This window comes from Neophocaena asiaeorientalis, unplaced genomic scaffold, assembly GCF_003031525.2.
Source record: "Neophocaena asiaeorientalis asiaeorientalis breed wild unplaced genomic scaffold, Neophocaena_asiaeorientalis_V1.1 scaffold294, whole genome shotgun sequence".
Lineage (NCBI taxonomy): Eukaryota > Metazoa > Chordata > Mammalia > Artiodactyla > Phocoenidae > Neophocaena > Neophocaena asiaeorientalis.
The window spans coordinates 2,343,311-2,369,690 of NW_020173945.1; the positions used below are offsets into that span (position 1 = coordinate 2,343,311).

Sequence of the window (26,380 nt, forward strand, 5' to 3'; positions counted from 1 at the left end):
CCGTGCTCCTAATGCAGGGGGCTTAGGTTCCATCCCTGGTCAGGGAACTAGATCACACATACATGCCGCAACTAAGAGTTCACACGCCACAACTCAGGAGCCCATGAGCAGCAACTAAGGAGCCCGGCTGCCACAACTAAGACCCAGCACAACCAAATAAATAAATAAATAAATATTAAAAAAATAAATAAAGGGACTTGTCCCAACAGGATTAAAATCTTAAAAAAACTAAAAAATAAAAGTGCATGGCCAATCTGACCCAATAACTTCTTCTGTTTTTATTGAAGTATAGATGATTTACAATGTTGTGTTAATTTTTGCTATACAGCAAAGTGATTTATCACAGGATATTGAGTATAGTTCCCTGTGCTATACAGTAGGACCTTGTTGTCTATCCATCCTATATATAATAGTTTGCATCTGCTAACCCAGCCTCCCACCCCATCCCTCTCCCCCCCTCCCCCTTGGCAACCACAAGACTGTTCTCTATGTCTGTGAGTCTGTTTCTGTTTCATAGGTAAGTTCATTTGTGTCATATTTTAGATTCCACATGTAAGTGATAACATGTGATATTTGTCTTTCTGACTTACTTCACTTAGTATGATAATCTGTAGTTAATAATCCATGTGGCTGTAAATGGCATTATTTCATCCTTTTTAATGACTGCATAGCATTCCGTTGCCGTAACTTCTGTTTTTAGGGATTTATCCCACAGATCTTTCTCCTGTACATGTCCACACAGAAGAACGTTTAAAGGTATTCATTGTAGCACTGATGTAATAGCAAAGGGTGGATGTAATCTAAATGTCTGACCAAGAGTGGACTGGTCAGATGAATTATGCTATATCCACCAGGTGGGTGCTACATAGCTAATGTAAAATGAGGCCAATCTGTGTGTGCTGATATGAAACAATACCCAAGGTATATTATTAAGTGAAAAGAGCAAGGGAGTGGAACAATATATACGCTATGTAACCACTTGTATAAAAAAAGTGAAATATATTTTCGTGAGTATACGTGCAGGAATCTACCCATCCCCTGGCACACATACAGAGCAGGACGCCATGGTACAAATACCGTCAAGTGCTGGGCTATAGCTTGTCAGGCTCTTGTGCAGTTTGCAGTGACCTACAAGGGGGCCCACTCTGTACAGAGTTGAGGGCACCTGTGAGCTGGGCAAAGCCGGCTGGGGTGGGAGGACATAGTGGTTCTTGGTAACCAGGTGGGGCTGGCTGATGGGAGCCACGTGGAACAGAGTGAAAACCTAGCACTGGAAAGGGCAGGGAGTCACAGTTTGGGAGAAAACAGAGGGGCCAGTGGAGATCACGTCTCAGTGCCATGAGAGAGTGAGCCCATAGGGATGATATTTAGATGACCGTTACCAATTTTTAAGACTCAAAATTACTCCAAAGCTGCACTGTTCAATATGCTAGGCACTCTAGCCACATGTGGCCATTTAAATTCTTTAATTTTCTATTGAAGTATACTTGATTTACAAGGTTGTGTTAGTTTCAGGTGACCAGTGAAGTGATTCAGATATATATATATATATATATTCTTCTTCATATTCTTTTCCATTATGGGTTATTACAAGATTTTGAATAGTTAGTTCCCTGTGCTACAGATACAGTAGTGTGTATGTGTTAATCCAGACTCCTAACATCCTCCCACCTCCCCCTTTGGTAACCATAAGTTTGTTTTCTATGTTTGTGGGTCTGTTTCATTTTCTATAAATTAACTAGTAATTGTTTAGTAAGCTTTACCTCCACAGGTTTGTATGAGTTCTGAAAAGTGTGCTTGTTTATCACAGTCAGACCAAGTTAAAAGGTGTTGTCCACCATTAACATTTTCATAACGCTTATTCCTTTACAATCATGATTTTCATTGCTTTACAATCCAGATCCTATTATTTTGCAATGAACACCAAACCCTAGAGCTTGGAGCGCTCATCTTGGGTCAAAACCAAGAGTCTGCTCCCATGACATGTGAAAGAAAGGGTCTCCGTGGGCCACCCTGGAGAGACGAACATTTCACTGCTCTCTGAGCTTAGGATGTGGAGTCCGCCCACCTCTCAGGCCACTTTGAGCCTTGGCCAGGCACAGTCTGGGGTGGGTAAGGGGAGGGCAGGCAGACCGTCTGCAGAAATTGGGGTTCCTTTGGTATGAGAAGGCAAATCTACCGCGGGGCACCGGGAAGGTGGAGTTTGTTCAAGAGGACAGACTCTGAGGGATGGTCTTCCAGTTTGTACAGAGCACATGCAGAGCACGGGAGCCTGGGGCTGTCTCTTTCTGTCCTAATTTGTATTTATGTCCTGTACAGACACAGGCTGAGAGGTATGTGCTGGTGGCCAGAAGACAGCTGGGAACCACTGGTAGTTTTGGGCATTAAAGATCTAACCCGCTGAAAATCCCAGGAAAGCCTGGAGATCTAGCTTGGTCTACGGAGTAGGAGATTGTAGAACTTTCTGCGGTGTAACCAAAAACTGCGCAATAGTTAATTTGAATTAAATTCCAGTAAATTTATCGCAGCTCAATTTGTCTCCTTCCTTTGTGTTCTCACCACAATTTAGAAGCGGGTTACTTACAATATGCCACCAAGTAACCTTTCAGATTCTTACAAAATTGAAATTTATCTTTTGACCCTCACCTTTCTATTCTTTAATCTTTTTCTTTCTTAGAATTTCTTACTTCTTTATTTAGAGTTTCTCTTCTCCTACTTATACCCCATTTGGGGTCGTTTTCATCTAGCCAGTGGCCCGCCGCTGCTCCAGTGTTTCCCAAGAGCAGGAACCCAGGAACTAAGAGGCAATGACATAGCTCCAATGTTCCAAATATTAGCTGTGTGGCCCTGGGCCTTAGTTTCCTCATCTTCAAAGTCAGAAGATTGAAAGCGTTAATTTAAAAGATCTTTTTTAGCTCCAGCAACCAAATTACTGAGTCAGTCCAAGAAAAAGTTTTTATTCCATTATATAGAATACATGAATAGAGCAAAGAATTAATTTATTAAAATATGTGCAAGATTATTAATAAAAAGCTAGTAGCACCGATGACTGACTGAATTTACTAGTTGTCAGATTAGGGTATTTTCTAGGATCAAAATTTAAATTTAGCAACTAGTACCGATGAGATGAAGTGTCCAACTGGGATAGATTGTGGAGTGTGTGAAGAGTGAGTTTTGCTTATATACAAACTTTATATAGATTAAGAAATAATTACAAGGTCTAGAAATATTTGTTATGCAAAACTAACTTGGTGGTCAGCCTACAAAGATCTAACTGAGCGAGGGCAGGGCTGGTGGACGTAGGGCATCAGTGTGGGTCTTCACACAGGCAATGGTCAATCTCCTCCCTGGAGAGTCGGGCCCACCTCCATCCCTGGCTCCTCAGAGAGGCATTACTTTTTCTTTTTCTCCTTTATCCCTTTCTTCTCCTTCTCTTTTCCTTTGTCCTTTTCGTTTTCTTTGTTATCTCCTGTTAATGCCAAGGCTCGCTTTTTACTCATAGGGGTCTTGGCGTACCAGTCCTGAAATCGAACAGACGTTCAGGAAAATATCAAAATGATGTGAATTCACTAGTATGCCCTTAAAAATAAAGAAAAGCTCACTGAACAGAAAGGGGCAAGCAGCCATTAAATGTTGGGCATTTAATGTATGTTCAATACAAATTCTTTCTACATGGGTTTACCAACCTGTATTTCTATACAATTTGAAACTTCTATCTCAAGGAGTTAACAGTTAAGGAGGATCACTGGCCAGATCTAACCAATGACCCTTCCCAACTAAGTCACCTGACTTCCTGGGAAGCTTGCTCTATCCCGAAGGTGTGGGTTTTCTTGGTAATGTGAATGGCTCCCTATGGTTCAGACAAGGCCACCAGCAGCTGGACTGAGGGATACTGTTAAAAACATGGCAGAAATACTGGAGCCAAAATACCCCAAAGCACTTAATGATTGCATCTGGCCCTGTGATGACATTTTTCTCAACTTTCATATTTATTTGAAATCTGAGAAACACTTCGGTCTACAAGCTCTGTGGTTATATTATTTCATTAAATGACTATGCTACAACTTACTTATCAATTCGCCCATTAACGGACATATAGGTCATTTCCAATATTTTGTTATTATGAACCGTGTTGAAATTCACAACTTTTATATCTCCTTATACACAAATGAGAAAACTTCCCTAGGGCATATACACAGAAATAGAATTCCTGGTTGTCGGTCATGAGCATCTTCAATTTTATTTGATATTTCCAAACTGCAGTCTGAAGTGTGTGAGTTGGACACTATCTCAGTCTTTGTGTGTCTTAAAGTATCTTTATTTTTTCCGATCTCTTGGATGTTAGTTTAGCTGGATACAAATTTTAGGTAAACAGTTATTTTTCCTCAGCACTTTGCAGATATACTCTCACTTTCTTCTGGTGTCTATTTTTGCCAAGGAGATGTCTGATCTCCCAGTTGCTTCTTTGCAGGTAATCTGGTGTCTTAAGACTGACTTGTTGCCTTGTTCTTAGGTTCACAATAATGCATGTAGATGTAGATTTGTTTCATGTGTTCTGCTGGTCATGTGGAGTTTGTTTTTAACCTAAGAAGTCACGTCTTTAATTAAGGAAAATTCTCAGCAAGTACTTCTTCAAATAATTGTTGCTCTGACATTTCTTCTCTTCTTCTAGAACTGCTATTAGTTGGGTGTCAGTGTCTTCAAAGGTTCTTACTTGCAGTTTACAGGTTTTATGTTTTTATTTTTCTATGTTGCCTTCTGGGGGGAGCTGTGAAAAAGTTGTGAAGAGTTCACACCTCTTTTATTTTTTGGCTTTTTATGTTAGTTACCTTATTTTTCATTTCAAAGCTTTCTTTTTGTGATTTTTTCATAATTATGTTTTTATTCCATTTCTGCCTGTCTTTGTTTCAAAACTTTGTATGTATCTCTAATGGAAGTTATGCCTTCATTTATTTTCTTGAACATCTTAATCATATTAATCTAAATGTTTTTGTTTAAATTATTGTCTTTTAATCATTTTTGTTTGAAGATTGTATGTAACACTAGATTTCCTAAAATGTTTTGGAATTTTGATTTTCAGATTTGTTTTGGCCTCTCTCTCTCTCTCATGATACCTACCTCCCTAGCAGTACTGCACTTGCTTCCACGTGGTTCTCTAAACCCACATCCAGAACCAGGACTTATAGGGTGTATAGAAGCTAATGCTCCTTGGTGATATTGGGATATCAAAGATCCAGTCACAGAAGTAGCAGATTTGTCATTTTATCTGCTTCAACTCCTAATCTTTGTTTTCTATCGTTTATTTCTCTCTCTGCTACATGCCAGGCATCTGTTTGTCCCTGTGTTTGAGATTTATCTTTGTTTCTGGCACTTGGGGATTTTCTCATTCTTCTTTAAGCACTGACTCGCCTTTCAACGTAAGGTGAGGTGGCCAAGTACTTAAGGTGATGGACTCCTAATTTACTGAGGCACAGTATGGAATATGGTCAATAAAATTGGCTTTGGAGCGAGATTTGAATTTTAGCTCTACTCCTTTTAAGCTGTGTGACCTGGAACAAGTCATTTTGCCTCTTGTGGTTTTTGTTTGTTTGTTTGGTTTGTTTTGGCTGCTGCAGCAAATTACCACATGGCTTAAAAAAACACTTATTATCTTATAGTTCTGTAGATCAGAAGTCCAAAATGGGTCTTATGGGGCTAAAATCAAGGTGTCTGCAGGCTGTGTTCCTTTCTGGAGTTCCAGGGGAGAATCTGTCCCCTTGTCTTTTGTAGTTTCCAGAGGCCACCGGCTATCCTGGCTTGTGGCCCCATCTCTAGCTTTGAGCTAGCAGTGTTGTGCTACCTGGAGTCTCAATGATTCCTCACACTGCCATTTCTCTGGTTTCTCTTCTTGTGCCCTCTTCTAACTTTTATGATTACACTGGACTCATAAGGATAATTCAGGGTAATCTGTCTTAAGGTCAGCTGATTAGCAAACTTATTCCATCTGAAACGTTAATTCCCCTTTGCCATGTAACCTAACATAGGCCCAGGTTCCAGGGACCCAGATGTAGACCTCTTTGGGGAGCCAATATTCTGCCTACTACACCTCATTATAACTCACTTACCCCATCTGCAAAATAGGGTAAATGGTGTGGTCTAACTGAGTTAATAGGGTGCCTGGCACATAAGTAGTCATAAGTATTAGCTAACACTATTAAAACTATTACATCATTATCATTCAATATCTTCTCCATCATGTCCATTGTGCAGGTACATGTGTTTGGAGAATCTGCAAGACCCTAGTCTGACATGTTGTCAGAAGTGCAGCTGGGTGAAATTTCTCAGGGTGAAAATGATAGACCTGATTACCAGCAACTACAGCCATGGAATCACATTACTCGGCAGAGTGACAGTTTCATTCCTTCTATCCATCTGCTCAATCCATTTGCCGCTAAACAAGTTAACTGAACATCTAGGTGGGACCAGGAGCTGTGCCAAGTCCTGGAGATATGACAGGAAGCAGAAATGGATGTGGGGTCAGCAGAAACTCTGCAAGCCAGAAGGGAGTGGCAGGACATATTTAAAGTGATGAAGGGGAAAATCCTACAACCAAGATTACTCTACCCAGCAAGGATCTCATTCAGATTCGAGGGAGAAATTAAAACCTTTACAGACAAGCAAAAGCTAAGAGAATTCAGCACCACCAAATTCAGCTGTACAACAAATGCTAAAGGAACTTCTCTTGGCAGGAAACACAAGAGAAGAAGACCTACAATAACAAACCGAAAACAATTAAGAAAATGGTAATAGGAATATACATATCGATAATTACCTTAAATGTAAATGGATTAAATGCTCCAACCAAAAGACATAGACTGGATGAACAGATACAAAAACAAGACCCATACATATGCTGTCAACAAGAGACCCACTTCAGACCTAGGGACACGTACAGACTGAAAGTGAGGGGATGGAAAATGATATTCCATGTAAATGGAAATCAAAAGAAAGCTGGAGTGACAATTCTCATATCAGACAAAACAGACTTTCAAATAAAGACTATTACAAGAGACAAAGAAGGACACTACATAATGATCAAGGGATCTATCAAGAAGAAGATATAACAATTGTAAATATTTATGCACCCAACATAGGAGCACCTCAATACATAAGGCAAATGCTAAGTGAGTAGGACACTATCTCAATCTTTGTGTGTCTTAAAGTATCTTTATTTTTTCCGATCTCTTGGATGTTAATTTAGCTGGATACAAATTTTAGGTAGAGAGTTATTTCTCCTTTTATAAAAGGGGACATAAAAGAAGAAATCAACAGTAACACAATCATAGTAGGGGCCTTTAACACCCCACTTTGACCAATCGAAAGATCATCCAAAATGAAAATAAATAAGGAAACACAAGCTTTAAATGATACATTAAACAAGATGGACTTAATTGATATTTATAGGACATTCCATCCAAAAACAACAGGATACACTTTCTTCTCAATTGCTCATGGAACATTCTCTAGGACAGATCATACCTTGGGTCACAAATCAAGCCTTGGTAAACTTAAGAAAATTGAAATCGTATCAAGTATCTTTTCCGACCACAATGCTATGAGGCTAGACATCAATTACAGGAAAAAATCTGTAAAAAATACAAACACATGGAGGCTAAACAATACACTACTAAATAAGAGATCACTGAAGAAATCAAAGAGGAAATCAAAAAATACCTAGAAACAAATGACAATGAAAACACAACGACCCAAAACCTATGGGATGCAGCAAAAGCAGTTCTAAGAGGGAAGTTTATAGCAATACAATCCTACCTCAAGGAACAGAAAACATCTCAAATAAACATCTGAACCTTACCCCTAAAGTAATTAGAGAAAGAAGAACAAAAAATTCACACAGTTAGCAGAAGGAAAGAAATCATAAAGATCAGATCAGAAATAAATGAAAAAGAAATGAAGGAAACAATAGCAAAGATCAATAAAACTAAAAGCTGGTTCCTTGAGAAGATAAAGAATAAAATACCTGGGAATAAATCTCCCTAGAATAAATAAATCTAAGGAGACAAAAGACCTGTATGCAGAAAACTATAAGACACGATGAAAGAAATTAAAGCTGATACAAACACATGGAGAGATATACCATGTTCTTGGATTGGAAGAATCAACATTGTGAAAATGACTATACTACCCAAAGCAATCTACAGGTTCAGTGCAATCCCTATCAAAATACCAATGGCAGACTTCACAGGACTAGAACAAAAAATTTCACAATTTGCATGGAAACACAAAAGACCCCGAATAGCCAAAGCAATCTTGAGAAAGAAAAACGGAGCTGGAGGAATCTGGCTCCCTGACTTCAGACTATACTACAAAGCTACAGTAATCAAGCCAGTAGGGTACTGGCACAAAAACAGAAATATAGATCACTGGAACAGGATAGAAAGCCCAGAGATAAACCCATGCACGTATGGTCACCTTATTTTTGATAAAGGAGGCAAGAGGCAAGAATATACAATAGAGAAAAGACACCCCTTCAATAAATGGTTCTGGGAAAAACAGACAGCTACATGTAAAAGAATGAAATTAGAACACTCCCTAACACCATACATAAAAATAAACTCAAAGTGGATGAAAAACCTAAATGTAAGGCCAGACACTACAAAACCCTTAGAGGAAAACAGTGGCAGAACACTCAATGACAGAAATCACAGCAAGATCCTTTCTGACCCACCTCCTAGAGAAATAAAAACAAAAATAAACAAATGGGACCTAATGAAACTACTTGTGCAGATCAAGATCAAGATCCACTACTTGTGCAACCCTTGTGCAGATCGTTATTTTGGGGATCCGTATTGAGACTGTTTTCAACCTTCATTTAAGCATCAGCAGTAAAGCAGAGGGGAAAGAGTTTCTAGAGTTGGTGGAAAAGTGACACGTCGTAGAGGGAATTTTCCTAACCCCAAGCAGGCTTTCAGAGACCAGGGGCTTGAACGGGAATTCCAACTCTCTTTCCGGTGACTGCATGGCTAAGACGGTGGTGGATATAGTTGCATGGATACAGCTCTCCTCCCTTTTTTTCCCAGTTGGCCAAGAAAACTACCTTCAGGTTCAGAAAGAGAACACAGCTGTACTCATTCGTATTCAAAGGATTTGGAGGGGTTGCCTGCTGGCCTGGGCCTTGGGGACGAAGGCTCTAAAACTCATTGTACCTGGAACAGGCACATCACTCTTGGCTACTTCTTTTCCTCCCATATCGAGGGATATGAAGAGTTAATTCTCAAAGCTTCCTCCAGATCTAAAAAGTTCCGTGAACATATCAGGGTGTGTTCAAAAATACAAAAACTAGGGCTTCCCTGGTGGCGCAGTGGTTGGGAGTCCGCCTGCCGATGCAGGGGACGCGGGTTCGTACCCCGGTCTGGGAGGACCCCACATGCCGCGGAGCGGCTGGGCCCGTGAGCCATGGCCGCTGAGCCTGCGCGTCCGGAGCCTGTGCTCCGCAATGGGAGAGGCCATAGCAGTGAGAGGTCCGTGTACCGCAAAAAAAAAAAAAAAAAAAGGAAAACTAAATGTTGGTGAATTTTCTTGTGATTTCCTATCGCAAGTGTACTAGAAGATGACGTGCACCAGGGCAAATATGGAGCAAAAGAAGCGTTGGCTGGAAGTACACTGTTTAGGGACTGGTTTTTTCCATGCAAAACTTGTTCCATTATGTGAATTATGAAGTAAAAACCAGTGAGAACCAAGAGAGGGGTGTGTGTGTGTGTGGTGTGTGTGTGTGTGTGTGTGCAAATCCAATGGTTTTGAAGCCGCTACTCAGTTCTGCAATTCGGCTGTTCATTTATAAGGTCATGGATCACAATTTTCCTAAAATTTGGAAGACATGTGCTTTACTGCTAAGGCCAGAAAAATACTGTGGCCCCCAAATTTCGAGTTTCTAAATTTTACTGGGTATGGTAGAGTCCAAATGCATGAATCCCAGGGGACTGGAGGGAGGTGACTGGGTATGGTAGAGTCCAAATGCATGAATCCCAGGGGACTGGAGGGAGGAGGTGACGTGACAAGTGTTTGCTGCTAGGACCTGGCCAGGTAGGCGTTGCGTTTACCTTAAAGCTCTCTTCTTCCTCTTGGTAGACGGGACTCATGCTGGTGAGAGACGCGATGAACTCGAGGGCGGTGAGCGGCTTGTGAGATTGCTGCCGGATTCTGCGCTCCGTGAGCACCTCCTTCACCACTTGGACGATGTGGCCCTGGGTGAAGCCATCGGTGATCTTTGCCAAGCAACTGACACTCAGGGCACCGGTGATGACTCCGCCGTGGCGCTGAATGATTTCTTTCCACAAAACTGTTGTATCCAAAATGATGGAAAAGGCAGAGAACAGGAGTCACCACAGAGAAAGCAGCATTGACCCAGTTCCCAGGACAAAGCAGTGGCTCACCAAGAAAGGAGAGCACAGGAGGTCTGCTCCAATTTGTAATTCAAATGAGCAGGAAGCCACCTGACCAAATGCTCTGCCCCAAGGGATTTTCAAGCATAAGGGATGCACGTGGATGGCCCTGAGGTCTGCAGACTACGAGCCCCTTGAATTGACAAGGAAAAATTAAACTAGGGTCAGTATAGTTTTAGGGTGGTACTTTCAAAGATGTTCAAAATCTTCCAACATTGGAAATTTACGTGGGTGTCTATGGCATTTGGCTAAGTAGGAGTCTGACTTGTTTGACCTATAAAGTTCATTTCTTACATGATTTTTATGCGTGGAATTGGAACGCAGAGTCCAATTTCTATCAGCCACGGCAGGGCTCGTTTCCCGTTGGGTGTAAGACACTGTCCCACAGGTCCTATTAGACAGAGCAACTGGACCCTTTATTCTCTGCCCCCAACAATGGAAAAACAGCACAGATTAACAGATCTACCCGATGGGAGTCCTGTTGTTGTGTGGGCCAGTGGGACCTGGGGTGACCGGGAGATTTCACGTAGAACACAGGGATGCTGTGAAGATGAATTATGAAATTATCCCTGATGTTTACTTAACCATAGAGATAGGATGGTCTCCCATACAGCATTTGAGACGAGATTACACTTTGAGAACTATGTCTATTCTGTCAAGAGAGGCTCCAGGGAAATAAATGAGACTTGCTGTGGTGTGTTTAGTTCTATCCAGATGGTGAGGAAGGATGCAGACAGGGTAAGGCCTTCCGTATCAGAACCAGCCGCGGTACTGAGAAGATTCGGCCAGATGTCTCTAGAGCATTTTGACCTTCCTTGAGGAATATTTGAAGCAGTGTTTAAACAACTGAAGATTACTGCATATTCTGAGCACTGTCAGGTGTGTGACGTGACTGCAGCATCTAACTACATTGATCCAAAAGTACCTGATGAGGGCTTCCCTGGTGGCGCAGTGGTTGAGAGTCCGCCTGCCAGTGCGGGGGACGCGGGCTCGTGCCCCGGTCCGGGAAGATCCCACGTGCCGCGGAGCGGCTGCGCCTGTGAGCCATGGCTGCTGGGCCTGCGTGTCCGGAGCCTGTGCTCCGCAACGGGAGAGGCCACAAAAGTGAGAGGCCCACGTACCGCAAAAATAAAAAAAAAATAAAAAAAATAAAAATAAAAAAAAAACAAAAGTACCTGATGAGATGAAAAGGTCCAATGACTGTCAAGGGATAGAATGACTTGGAACGTAACTAGGACCCACCCACATCAGAGTCTGGCTTTTGGGGCCACGAGTTATTCCAAAAATACGCCTCCACTGTCCTCCTTGGCGGGGGATCCTTGGCCCCAAGGTGAGCTGAGTTGCTGGGAAGGGGTGCATGTTATCATGGGGCCTGTGGTGTCTTCCAACGGTGGAAGGTTAGCCATCAAGGGATGAAAGCTGCAGTGAGACCAGCAAGGGCCACGGGGGCCCCCTAATTTGCCTAAAGCAACATCTTTTTCCTGTGTCTACACTGCTACTTCCTTGGTGGGTTTATCTGAACCTGAACCCATCTAAGGTAAAAGTGGGAGTAGAAAGATTTACTTCTCGAGCTGCTATGAGAAATAAGGACAAGAATGTGTACAAATCACTTGGAAGGAACTGTTCTGGCACATGGTGGACACTTTCTCTTCTGTAGCTTTATTACTGTTATTTCTGTATTTTATTACTATCAAGTCATTCCACTTTGTACCACAGTTTCCTAATGCTCAGTAAAACATCAATTATAAAAGCGAACACAAAATAAACTACAGAGTATTTCTAAGCATATCTGTGTAAAAGACAGATTGGAACAGGGGAGGATTACCCTTATCTAAATACAACTGCTGTAGAGTTAGACATCAGGAGACACAGCCCGTGGTAAAAACACACAGCAGCAACAACAACCAGATGACACCATCCCTTGGGATCTCATCTGTCTCCTGTCCTCATTCATAACATCTAGAAGCCGAGCAAACAGGTCTGAGTGGTGACTCTGGGTGCTGAGAAGGGAACACGTTTTATGGGACAGTCACTGGTGAGAACCCCTAAACCTGAGGACCTGGTAGATACCCCAGGCTGGGAACCCAGAGCAGCTTCAGACTTGGGCACCCGTGGGTGAAATTCCTACCTGCAGCGTGGAGGGGACAAACAGTGAGGGCCAAGGGCTTCCCAGCGACAAAGATCAGCTCTCCCGTGCCTCCCTGTTAAGCTATGAAAGTCACAGCCTCCCTGTATTTTAACACAAAAATCCCTGCAAGTAAAGATTCAGTAATAGTGATGCAGATGTCAGGATTAACAGATACACACTACTATATATAAAGCAGATAACCAACAAGGACTTACTGTATAGCACAGGGACCTCTACTCAGTATTTTGTAAAAACATATAAGAATCTGGAAAAGAATATACATATATACGTACAACTGAATCACTGTGCTGTATACCTGAAACTAACACGATATTGTAGATCAACGATACTCCAATAAAAAAATAGTGATGCAAAAAACTGGTCTAGTGTGGGCATGTAAACACCCTATTGACAATGAACATGTATGATATTCGTGTAAAGTCTTGGTCAAGCTTCGTCAAAATACCTAAAACATTGATGACTTCCCCAAGCTCATCATTTTTCAGTGGTGGTGCAGTCACAGCTGCGGTGGGACTTGCCCACTTGCCCCCAGCCATCTCCAGATCCAGAGAAGGGGAGAGAGAATCAGGCTTGACTTCCTTCTCATGTTCGATGAACTAGACGTACTAGCCTTTAAAAGAACAGCTTCTACTGCTTGTACAAAGCCACCGGATCATGGGTTCTTGGCCCTTAAATAGCTGCTCTGGGGCAAAGAGGGGATTCAGGCGTGGAGGGAGCTCTAGCCTGGTGGCTCATTGCAGTGGAAGCCCCACAGCCTGTACTGGAGCCACGAGCAGGCTGCCAAGCCTTTGGTCCAGCGGGGGAGGGGGTGGTGGTGGGCACAAAAGCACAACAGGCTTGGGGACTGGCAACGGGCGTGGCCGTGAGGACCTGAGGCCAGGGCTACAAAACGGTTCAAGGCAGCTGAGGGGCTCTCTGGACCTGCTGCCGTGTTTTACCTTCCTTTCTCGGATGTAGAGGGCTCTTCAGTTCTTCAGACTAATCTCCATCCCCTTCCCCTTCTTTAGGCTGAAAGGAATCTGGTCTTCGGGGCCCCTTCTCTGCTTTTGGCATTCCCAATTGATTCTATCCTGGCTAGTGCTTGAGATGACACAGTCTCTTAAAATTCATTTTTATTTGGGATTTCGCAAAAGCACAAGAGGGTGAATAATGTGATCGGGATGAGCTTCTGGCCTCCGCAGTCTAGGATTCCAGAAAAAGAAACGAAATTGAGTTATTTTGTAGTGAGGTGGATAGACCTAGAGTCTGTCATACAGAGTGAAGTAAGTCAGAAAGAGAAAAACAAATACCGTGTGCTAACACATATATATGGAATCTAAAAAAAAAAAAGGTTCTAATGAACCTAGGGGCTGGACAGGAATAAAGATGCAGATGTAGAGGATGGACTTGAGGACACAGGGAGGGGGAAGGGTAAGCTGGGGCAAAGTGAGAGAGTAGCATGGACATATATACACTACCAAATGTAAAATAGATGGCTAGTGGGAAGCAGCCGCATAGCACAGGGAGATCAGCTCAGTGCTTTGTGTCCACCTAGAGGGGTGGGATAGGGAGGGTGGGAGACGCAACAGGGAGGAGATATGGGAATGTATGTATATGTACAGCTGATTCACTTTGTTATAAAGCAGAAACTAACACAGCATTGTAAAGCAGTTATACCCCAATAAAGATGTTAAAAAAAAAAAAAAAAGACAGACATGGGCTGGACCCCTCCGAGCAGACGCAGGGTCTAAGGTGGGGGGCCTGTGATGAATCGGGTTATTAGTGGAGCAGACCCCGGGGAAGAGAGACAGGAGGAGGCATGAGGAACGTGGAGAGAAGGAAGCCCAAAGGGATTTCTGGGGACTAGACATGGCATTAATCAACCTGGGGGTGGATTTTCTTTGCAGAGACATTTTGAAGGAAACCGCTTGATTTGGGGAAAGGAGGTAGCTATTGAATTATATTTGGTAAACCTTAAGGACCGTGTTTCCTCCGGCTGATCTACCCTTCTCTTCTCAGCCCTGTCACTCCCCCACACCGCCTGGAGAATCTGAGAAGTTGGATCGAGAGTGTTCCATGCACCTTTGGCCCTCGGCTGCCAGCAGACAGGTGGACAAGCAAGGGCCCAAGTTATGGATCTGCAGCCCAGGCTTTACAGGATGCAAGAGACCTTTTTTTTGTGTGTGGTACGCGGGCCTCTCACTGTTGTGGCCTCTCCCGTTGTGGAGCACAGGCTCTGGACACGCAGGCTCAGCGGCCATGGCTCACGGTGCCCAGCCGCTCTGCGGCATGAGGCATCCTCCCGGACCGGGACACGGAACCCGTGTCCCCTGCATCGGCAGGCGGACTCTCAACCACTGCGCCACCAGGGAAGCCCAAGAGACCGTTTTTGATCATTGCAAAGACAGGAATAGTCTTTCTTTAAGATAGATGTCCCAGCCACTGTGGCTATGGTAACTTCAAGGTCACTGAGGGAAACGCTGGGCAGCATTTATGATGTTGGCGAGAATGGGAGCCTGAACAAATCACCCACCGAGAAAGAAATATGTGAGACACACGTGGTTGAGTGGACAGAGCCCTGGGCCCAAGATGACCACTGCTGCAGGTTTATCATCCGCCCACCGGTGAAGGGATGCTTCCTCCTTCCTCTCCCACGATGCTGCTGTGAGGGGATTCAAGTTGGAATCTGTCTTGTGATCTGAGTCCCTAGAGAGTCCTGGCACTTTATCAAAAGAACACACCTGTCCTTGTTATACATCAATAGCTCCATTTCGAAAGGGCCTATGGTTTTGTCAGACAATCGAAACTGTTCAAAGTCAAGAATAATGTTCTAGGCCCTGAAAATTAATAATACTCTACCTTATTCCATTAAGATAGCTTAAAATATATATACAATACAGAGAGAGAGAGAGAGTCAGAGAGACACAGAGAATCTAACCAAGGGGCACGGGAGTGGGAAAGCTCTGATGAAGCCAGGAGCGTGGAATCCTCTGTAGTGGGCAGAGAACACTGGTGCTCACCCATCTCTGTGTCGACTCCTTCCTTGGCTAAACTACACATCCCTGCCCCCTTGAACCTCAGAGGGGCCTCGTGAGTCATTCTGGCCAATGTGGCTAGAAGAACTGTTGGCCCCTCCTCAGTCTGGTCCCTAAATCTACTGAGAGATCATTTATACTATCTTTCTTTCTTTTCCTTTGATGCTGGCTGGTTGCAAAGGATCCAGTGGAGGGCTTGCAGGCCCCAGAAGATGGAGAAGTCCCTAGATGGGTGGAGAGATAACTGCGCCCAAAGTCTTCCTGTGCTTTGCATGTAACATTGTGATTACGATCACACTTTATCAAGACAGAAACGAATGCATATTGCAAACGGAGTGGCTAATAAGCTAAGAGTTTATAATGTATGGGGAGTAAAGGGTTGTTCTTCTAGCAAATCACACTGACTAGGAACTTAAGATCAACCAGAAAGGACATACATCCTCTCTGTTTTGGTGGTGCTTGTGACTAATGAAGGATGAATAGAAACCAAGTCCGACCTAATAGTGTTTATTCTTATCAGCAATGCACCATGGCTACCATGTCATCGCTACTGCCATCTCCTCTACCATGACCGCCACCATGACCACCAGCATCTCCATCACCCCCAGGCTGCGGTCACGACCACCATCATCTCCATCACCCCCGGGCTGCAGTCACGACCACCAGCATCTCCATCACCCCCGGGCTGCGGTCACGACCACCATCATCTCCATCACCACCAGGCTGCGGTCGTGACCACCAGCATCTCCATCACCACCAGGCTGTGGTCACGACCACCAGCATCTCCATCACCACCAGGCTGCGGTCATGACCACCATCATCTCCATCACCCCCAGGCTGCGGTCACGACCACCATCATCTCCATCACCACCAGGCTGCGGTCGTGACCACCATCATCTCCATCACCACCAGGCTGCGGTCACGACCACCAGCATCTCCATCACCACCAGGCTGCGGTCGTGACCACCATCATCTCCATCACCACCAGGCTGCAGTCACGACCACCATCATCTCCATCACCACCAGGCTGTGGTCACGACCACCATCATCTCCATCACCCCCAGGCTGCGGTCGTGACCACCATCATCACCATCATCTCCATCACCCCCAGGCTGTGGTCACGACCACCATCATCTCCATCACCACCGGGCTGTGGTCACCATCACCGCCATTTCCAACAACACCATTATCATCTCTAAACCAAATCCACCACCACCACCACTACCATGGGTGGCCGGGACGACCCCTCAAGGAGTCGCACCTTTGGTATTCACATGCTGTCTAGTCCACTGTCCTTGAACTTGGGCTGGCCTGTGACTTTCTCTTGACCAGTAGAATGTGGTGTAAGTGACTCTGTGTGACTTCTGCAGCTGGGTCACAAGGATCCTTCCAGCTTCTGCCTGAACCTCTTGAAACGTTTGTCCTTAGGATGTTCCCCCTGGGGACCTAGCTGCCGCGCCGTGGAAGGCCATGGGGAGGGGCCGGGTAGAGGAGGTCTGATCACCAGCCCCAGGCGAGCTCCCAGCTGACAGCCAGCAACAGTACAGTCACGGAGGGAATGGTCTCGGATTGTCCAGCTCTGTCCAGTCTTCAGATGACTGAAGTCCCAGCCGCCATTTACTGCGCCATCATGAAACACCTTGGGGAGAACTCCCTCACTGAGTCCAGTGGCCCTTCAGAATCACGAGAGGTGTACTTTGTAGTTTCAAGCCACTGGGGAGGTCTGTCACACAGCAATCGATAAAGGAAACCACCACCGGCACCACTGCCGGCTCCCTGGGCCATTTATTGACCCGCCATTTAAATATTTCTCCTCCATGCCCCCCATCACCACCTTCTCCCCCTCCACCTGTGCTCTCCGGGAGCTGAGATGGTGTGGGGCATTCTAGCCATCTCATATAAGGGTCACCACAGCCCTGGGAACTGAACAGTTCTCCTACTTTAGAGCTGAGAGAATGGAGGCTCAGAATGTCAGCCTACTTCTCAAGGTCATCAGCTATTCGGCGGGACAGCCAGGATCAGAACCAGAGCTCGTGAGAACCCACGTGCCACGGCTCTTCCCAATTTCACTGCACTGCCTCCCAGGGTCACTTTTTTGTATTGTTCCCATTTAAAAATAGGTTTCAAAAGAAGTGATTTTGAATCTGTCTATCCAAGGGAAAAAATGGAAAAAAAGTAAACTCTTGTTTTATTTAGTGTTTAAGTAAATCAACATTCTCTTGGACTGGTATTTTGAGCCTGGAAAAAAAAAAATCGACCAGGTGAAAAGAAATGCTTTTGCACGGGAAAGACATCACCACCACGGGGACAAGCTGAGTGACCCTAATCTACCTGTCAAAAGGAAAATTCTCACCCACAGGGGCTTTTGTCTCCTTCAGGGCTCAAAATAATAATCCCTGTCCTGTTTCCTTTTGCCTTGGGTAAAAAGAATTACATTAACAACAGAACAGAGATCTGTTGCTCTTGGGACCTGGTGTTTATGTTTATGGCTTGGAGTTCGCTGACGTCCTGGGGCACTGGGACTTACATCACCTTCTGATGGTCACCGGGTGACGAAGGCCACCCTCCTGGCTCAAGCCCACATGCATGCAAGCCCACACCGGACGGCCCAGCTTCGGTTACTGCATACTGGAAGGGGTGAGGGGTACTTGCCATATCTGGAAGCATAGTCTGGTCTGGGAACCAAAATAATTTTTTGATAAACTTTGCAAAGAGGTTGAAGTTCAGCATCAAAAGGTCGCTGTGTTGTCCCCACAATCAGAACCCTGTCATCTGGTTTCAGGAGCTTCAGGATTTTGAGAAGCTGTTTTTTCAGGCGTTTAGGTTCCATCTGGGAGGAAGAGAGAGGGGAAGAAATAAGCCCACACATAGAAAAAAAGAATTAAGAACAAAAGAAAATATAGCCTTGGATGCACTGTGGCATTCGTTGGTTAAAAAGTGATGCCCAAACACACTTGCTTAGAGTTTGTTCTGGGTCAGGTCTCGGGACGTGGTTCCTGGTTCGCATGGTTGAACTGCTGGCACTTCCTTTCCTTAAATCTGGTGTTCAGATTTGGAAAGGGGGAAGGAAGGAAGCACCTGACCGAACGTACTAGCATCTTAACCCTAAGAATGGGAAACAGGGCGGATTTCCAAGCGGAAGGAAACTGGCTGGGATTGAGAATTGGTTTCCAGTGTGTTCCTCTGAGCTGTTTTGAAGGTGAACTCAAGATTTCCTTTGCTGACGGCTGTGACAACGAGGACCAAGGTCTTGGATCTCAGATCTGAAAACAGCTGGTTACATAAGAGTGCGAAACTTCTCTCTGAAGCAGTTTGGGTGTAGTTTGAACCTGTATTATTTCAGTATAATCTGAGCACTAATGAGGGGCAGGAGTAAGACCTGAGGTACCTGAGGGAGGATAACTTCTGGCCTCTGGGTGGGGTGGGGGGGCATGTCAGATTTGGCCACGTTGCCATGGCAACACATGGGCTTTAAATCAACCACAACTAGTGCAGCAAGAGAAGAGGAAGCGTCTAGGGGTGATGGGGGCGCCTCCACAGAGACACCCAAGAACAATCTGGGCCTTTTTTGCTCCCATTTGGCTCAGGGGCAATTGAGCCGGAGAGTTAAAGATCCCACCTATCCTGGGGCTTTCCTGGAACCGCCCCAGCACATGTGAGCTACTCTATAGAGATGAGGTCGCCTGTTGCTTGGCCCTGTGTGTCCTGCACACCTGGCCGGAAGACAGCCCCGCACGTCTGCCTGCAGGAAGGGGCTGGTAACATCTAGGGAAGGGAGTGGGCGTGGGATAAATTCCACGCTCGAGAATAAACGCGAATGGCAGGAAACTGGAGGCACGGGGGTGACAGAGCTGTGCACGGCTGCAGGGCCTTTGGGACAAGGACACTCGTGTGCTGGGGAATCGTTCCCTGGGAGGCTCTTTGGCTGCCCCGTGGAATTGGGAGTCAGACCTGGAACGGCAGCCTGCTGGGCAGAAGGAGGGAGGGTGGTGTTAGGAGTGTGGTCCGCAGGGCGGGTGTGAGCTGGGTGGGTGATGCCGGGGAGGGAAGGGGCTGTGGCCATGCAGGGGGCCCAGTGTTGTGCCCCTTCCTCCTTCCTTTTGTTTGACCAACAGAAAGGCCCAGTTCCATGTCTGGATTGACGGGGTGCAGGGAAAATACTGGATGAGAAAAGAGCGAGACGCCAGGCCGAGGGGCCGTTCGGAGGAAAGCCCAGTGGGAAGTTGCAGAAACTTTTGGCTCCAATGAGGCAAGAGGTTGGGGGCTTGCCTTGACCTTCCAGGACAGCGCAGCTTGTTACTTCCCGGCCCGTCAGCCTCGCTCATTACTTCTTACGCCCAGGCTGCTTCCATGGTACTGGTAGCATCGACTGCATTCTTCCTGTGTTCCAGAGGTCTTGCTCGGTGCCTGACATGAACCTCCTCACCTTATCCTCGCAGCCACCCCAGGAGAGGGACCCGTTCTCACCCTCACTCCGGACATGCTGGCCTGAGGCACAAGGAGACCAAGGGACATCCGAGACCCAGAGTTCATGAGCCGGTCCCCAGCTGCCAGCACGGAGTTAGTGACTCCACAACCTTGCTCCTGCCCTTGTTCTGGGGACCCTGCCTTTCAGAGGGGATGTGCAGGGGGCCTTGCTTGCCCCACTCCCAATTCCCTTCCTGTTTAGGGGCCTATAGCGATTGAGGGCTGCAAAGGAGACTTCAAATATCTATTATTGTTATATTATGTTATCTATTATTATATCATTATTATGGTATAGATCAGCTTTATTGAGATGTAATTCACATACCATATAATTCACCTATTTAAAACGTATGATTCACCAATAAAATTAAAATATTAAAAAAATAAAATGTATGATTCCGTGTTTTGTAGTATATTCACAGAGTCGTGCAACCATCACCACAATTAACTTTAGAACGTTTTCATGTTCGTTGTCCCCCAAAAGACCCCACCCATTAGCAGTCACTGCCCATTTTCCCCCAACCTCCTTCTGCAACCCTAGGCAATCACTAATCTACTTTCTGTCTCTACAGATTTGTCCATTATGGATATTTCCTAAATAGAATCATTCCATATGTGTCTGTATGTGTGTGTGCAGCTCCTTTCATTTAGGGTAACATTTTCGAGATTCACCCATGTGGTGGCGTGTTTTAGGACTTCACTTTAACTGCTGGACGGTATCCATTGTACGGTTATGCCACACTTGACTCATCTACTCATCAGCTGATGGACATTTGTTCTTCTTACGCTTTTTGGCTGTTGTGAACAACGCTGCTAGGGACATTTGTGTATAAGATTTGTATGGATTAATGTTTTCGTATCTCTTGGGTATGTACAGAGGAATTGAATTGCTAGGTCTTATGGTCACTCTCTGTTTAACCTTTTACAGAAATGCCAGACTGTTTTCTAAAGTGTCTGCACCGGTTTACAATCCTAGCAGAGAGCAGATTTAAGTTTCTCTGGACTCTTACCAACAATTGTTACTGTTTTTCTTATTTTTTCCTTTTATTTAGCCAACCTGGTGGGTGTGAAGTGGTATCGGATTGTGGTTTTGACTTTTACTTCCCTGGAGGCTAAAGATGTTAGCATCTTTTCACGTGCTTAATGGCCATATGTATACCTTCTTTGGAAAGACGTGTATTCAGATCCTTTGCCCATTTTTTAAATTGGGTTACTTGTCTTTTTTTTTTTTTCGCGGTACGCGGGCCTCTCACCGTTGTGGCCTCTCCCGTCGCGGAGCACAGGCTCCGGACGCGCAGGCTCAGCGGCCATGGCTCACGGGCCCAGCCGCTCCGCGGCATGTGGGATCTTCCCGGACCGGGGCGCGAACCCGTGTCCCCCGCATCGGCAGGTGGACTCTCAACCACTGCGCCACCAGGGAAGCCCGAGGTTACTTGTCTTTTTAATATTGAGTTGTAAGAGTCATTTATATTTTCTAGATACAGGTCCCTTGTCAGATTAATGACTTGCAAATATCTTCTCCCATTCTGAGTTGTCTTTTCACTTTCTTGTCGATGTCTTTTACAGCAAAAAGTTTTCAGTTTTGATGAGTTCAGTTTAAGTCTTCTTCTGTTACTTGTGCTCCTGGTATTGTAGCCAAGACACCATTGCTTAATCCAAGGTCACAGAGAGTTATGTCTCTATTTTCTTCTAAGGGTTTTATAGTTTTAGCTCTTGCTTTTAGGTCTGTGGTGCATTGTTGGTTAACTGTGTGAGGTAGGGGTCCAACTTCATTCTTTTGCATGTGGCAATCCAACTGTCCTAGAAGCATGTGTTGAAAAGGCTATTCTTTCTCCATTGAATTGTCTTGGCACTTCTGTCAAAAAAGTCAATTTTTTTGTAAATGTGAGGGTTTATTTCTGGACCAGTTCTATTCCATTGGCCCATTTGTCTCTCCTTAGGCCAGTACCACACTGCCCTGATTGCTGCAGCTTTACGGTAAGTTTTGAAACTGGGAAGTGTGAGTTCTCCAACTCCGTTCTTTTTCAAGATCGTTCTGGCTATGCTGGGTCCTTTGAATTTCCATATGGATTTTAGGATCAGCTTGTCAATTTCTGCAACGAAGGTCGTTGGAATTTTGATGGGGATTGTGTCGAATCTGTAGATCAATTTGGGGATTCTTGCCATCTTAACAATACGTTTTTCAATCCATGAATATGATGTATCTTTCTATTTGTCGAGGTCTTCATTAACTTCTTTCAACAGTGTTTTTGTAGTCTTCAGAGTAGAAGTCTTGCACTTCTTTTGTTAAGTTTATTCCGATTTTTTGGATGTTATTATAATTGGAATTGTTTTCTTAATTCTAATTTTAATCTTTTCACTGCCATGTATAGAAATGTTGCTTTTTGTATATTGATCTTGTATCCTCTATCCTGCAACCTTGCTGAACTAGTTTGTTAGTTCTAATACTGCTTTAGTGAATTCCTTAGGATTTTCTGTATACAAGATCATGTCATCTGCAAATACAGTTTTATTTCTTCCTTTTCAATATGGATGCCTTACTTAATTTTCTTCCCTGATTGCCCTGGTGAGAACCTCCAATATAATGTTGGATAGAAGAGGTGCTCTTAAGGGGAAAACATCCAGTCTTTTACCATTAAGGATGATGTCAGCTGTGGATTTTTTTGTAGCTGCCCTTTATTAGACTGAGGAAGTTTCCTTTTCTTTCTATTTTTTTAATCATGAAGGGGTGTTGTATTTTGTCAAATGCTTTTTCTGCACCTGTTGAGAGGGTGGTGTGGTTTCTGTCCTTTATTTCTAATGATATAGTATATTACATTAATTGATGTTTGGATGTTAAGCCTGGGATAAATCCCACTTGGTCATGGTGTATCATCCTTCTTCTGTGTTGTTGGATTCAGTTTAAAGGGACGTTTTGTAATGTAACTCACAGCAGAGAAAGAGATGGGATTTTTACAGCAAAATAAATCTCACAGGCTGGGCCTGAAGCCAGATCACCAGGCAGCTTCCGATCCCTTCCTCCTGCCCTCACAGAAGTCCAGAGGCTGCCTGGCTCCATTGGGAGGGAACAATGGCCCTGCAGGACTCCACCCAGGAAGCATGAATGGGGGTTGGGGACAACAGAGGAGCTTAAAAGAGGGCAAAGCACAGGAGAGGGATGACCCAGAATGAGACTCCCTGAAATCCCGGAAATGGGCATGAGGATGGAAACCTGCTCTCGAAGGGGCAGCTCCCCAACCCCTACCCCAGGTCTTTGCAGAAACCTGCCTTTGCTCAGACCCATGCCTCTGGGCAGCCTAGGATAGCGAGGCATGTTTGGTGGGGCTTGACTTTGCTACTGAATTTCCCTCAGGGGTCGGGCTCTGTGCAAAAATGAAAAGCTCAAGGAACAAACTCCACAATAACAGGCAGATGACGTAGCAAATGGTTCCGTGCACAGGCTTTGGGTCAGACAGATCTGATCTCAGTCTTGGTTCTGCTCTTAACAGATGTGTGACCTTGGGCAGGTTACTCAACTTCTCTGAGCCTTAGTCCCTGCATGTGAGAAATGGGGATAATCATAGGTCCTAACCTGAGGGATGCCATGAGGAGTATAGGGCATAATGTGTCTGTCTGACAGGTGCTTGAAATGTAAGTGCTGGTAGGAAATCAATGCTAGGTCTGCTCTATTGAAGAGAAAGGTTTCTGAAGGGGAGAGTCAGAAAAACTGGGGCTTTATGATTTGAAGGAAACTAGCAATATTGCCAACGGGGCTGAAAATGACGGTGTAAAAATCTCCCCCCGTTTCCACTGCACTGGATGATAAGGTGTCAATTGCTCATCTCTGAGGAGCTGCCTCCTGGGCCTCATGCCACTGAGGAAAGACCTCTGCTGAGATTCTGGAAGAATATTCCTTATAGGAATATCTACACCTGTGCCAGGAAAAAATCCACTGCATTTAGACAAGGCTTGGAGAGTTTGGAGATATCCAGAATTCATTTTACCAGGGTGGATCCAAAGCTCTCTTATGAAAAGTTGTTATACTAAAAACGTAACCCTTTGAAAAGGCAGGAGGAGGGGCAGGGTCATGTGGTAGGTGGTGATGGAGGAGGAGTTTGGACAGGCCCTGCCTGAGTTGGCAGCACTGTGGGGGAGGTATCCCATGGGTGATTCTGGGTGATGCCAGGTGACTGCACCCGAGCCTCAGGGGCGAGCTGCAGGCTGGGGATGGAGTGGGGGCACTCGTTGGCTCAGGGGTGATTTGTTAAGCTGGTGCCCAAGGAGGGCGAGGAGAGCAAAAAGGTCTGTGGGCCTGAGATGGAATCTCAGTGAGCACCAGTGTATTTAAGGGGTGGGTGGAAATGCATGGAGGAGACACAGAAGAAAGCGTTGGCAGGGTGTGAGGAGACCAGGAGAAGGCTATGGGGGCTAAGGGAGGACAGGGTTTTACAAGCTGGGGCCCACTGGCGAAATGGGTTTCAAATAAATTTGTGAGAGCAGTTTCCATGGAGCTGCAGAGCATCGAGTGGACAGTGGTGGGTTGAAGAGTGAGCAGGGATGGTGAGAAGAGTCTTTTAAGAAGCTTGATGGAGAATAATGCAAGGTGGTAGGGGCGACTGGGGCGTGTGTGGGGTGCACATGGAGCTGCCCAAAGACCGGTGGAAGAAGGACTGACCCCTACCTACACAGTTAACCTGGTGAGACTGGAGACTGCTACTCTGTGGGAGCAGACACATCCTTGCAAGGTCTGAGCCCATCCCCAGCAGCCTGGTTGCCATGGTGACAGTGGTGCAGCCCTGCCTGTTCTGAGGCAGGAGATGATATTGCTGTCTGTGTCTCCTGACGATGGCAGGGATGACTGAACTCAATTAGCCTGTTTGGATAACAAATGTTGATCCTGGGCCGCGTCCAGAGTGATATCTTCACTGATGGTGAGTCCCATTAGGAGGGGATGGAAATGAAAGGTGAGTACATTCAGCCAACACTCTTCTCTACTCGGGCCACCCCTGTTCCGGTTCAGAGCCGCGTCCGTTATTCATGAGACTGGCGTGCTCATCCATCATGTCAGCCAACATCCTCACCATCACCTGGCAACCTTCTCAGCCGCCCCTACCGCTGGGCCTGCCAGCCCCACACCACCTTATTACTGTGGGCGACTTCAAATTAGTGTCTAACACCCATGAAGCGGTTTCCATTCGCTTTTCTGCGGCCAGCTCCACTAAACCACGGCAGCAGCCAGCTCCAACCCAGCCAGCGCTTCCCTCGTGGAGGCCCTACTGTCACGTGGGTAGGGCTCCTGCTAGATGGAGTCATGAGGGTAACGGAGCAGAAAATGCATCAGCAGCCCGTCTTGCCTCATTCCTTACTGCATTCGCCTCAAACACCAACAGCTGACCGAGGCTCCAGCCTCAGATGGTGGAAAGGAGGGCCCTCCTCCTGGGAGGGGAGGGAGAGGGCGCTGTCCAGGCATCTGCCAGGTCCCTGGGGGCTGGGTGTTGAGGACAACGTGGGGGGCAGGGGTGGTCAGGGACCAGGGGACTCTGGAGCCTGACACATTTGCCTCTAAGACCTGAGGGCCCCACGGGCAGTCTTCAGGATGTGGTTTAAAGTAGCCTGGGGGTTGAAGAGGGGAAGAGGGAGGACGCAGGTGTAGTAGAAGCAAGGAGGGTCAGATGAGAAGCCGGTGCTGACACTGGAGCTGCATCCAAGCAGGGAGAGGGGTCCTGCCTCAGAGTCTGAGCTCTGCACTTGACCAGCTGTGCGCCCTCTCGGGCCTTTGTCCTCTTCTGCAAAACAGGAGAAGGCCGCCTCCCTCCCAGGGTGCCAGGAGCTTCCTGACCTACGCGTTGTGCCCCTGGGCGTCCTCTGCCTGTGGCAGCAGCCCTAGGGGTCCCTGTGCCCGGCTCTGCACCCAGGAGCCATCGCTGCCACCTGGCCTTCTCCGTTGCCTCCCTCCTTATGACTGCATGAGCCTCCACACTGTACCTCCTAAAGGTCCTGAGCCCAGAGGTGGAGGCCTCGAGGGTGGAGCTAGTCATTGCGGGTGAGAGTTTTCTTCGAAGCGCGTTCCTGGAATCCCTCCAGTGCCCTGGGCGGACGCTGGGAGTGCTCTGTGTTGTGGCTGTAGGTGGTGGTTTCTCTGCAGGTGGACATTCTTCTCTCGGTTTCAGCACCTTGGGGATCGGGGCAGCCTTTGGGACGGAGGCTGGGCTGGGTGGTAGTGAGGACGCCGGGCTCCTGGATGGCCGGGTGATGCAATGCGGAGCCGGTCGTGCTACCTCCTGGTGCCTCTTGTTGGCGGATGCGGCTGCTGCCCTTGGAATTTGGTGACC

The 26,380-nt window shown here is 46.0% G+C and overlaps 1 protein-coding gene across 1 annotated transcript in view; it reads right to left on the bottom strand.

The window, feature by feature from the left end:
• Positions 1 to 2,954: 2,954 nt before the first annotated feature.
• DRC11 (dynein regulatory complex subunit 11) overlaps positions 2,955 to 26,380 on the bottom strand; it is a 165,834-nt gene continuing 142,408 nt past the window's right edge. The window contains exons 17-19 of the mRNA XM_024752809.1: positions 18,255 to 18,432; positions 10,098 to 10,336; positions 2,955 to 3,521 (exon numbers count right to left, since the gene is read on the bottom strand). Of these exons, the coding sequence (XP_024608577.1) occupies positions 3,393 to 3,521; positions 10,098 to 10,336; positions 18,255 to 18,432 (546 nt within the window). The 3' untranslated portion in view covers positions 2,955 to 3,392. The remainder of the gene's footprint in view (positions 3,522 to 10,097; positions 10,337 to 18,254; positions 18,433 to 26,380) is intronic.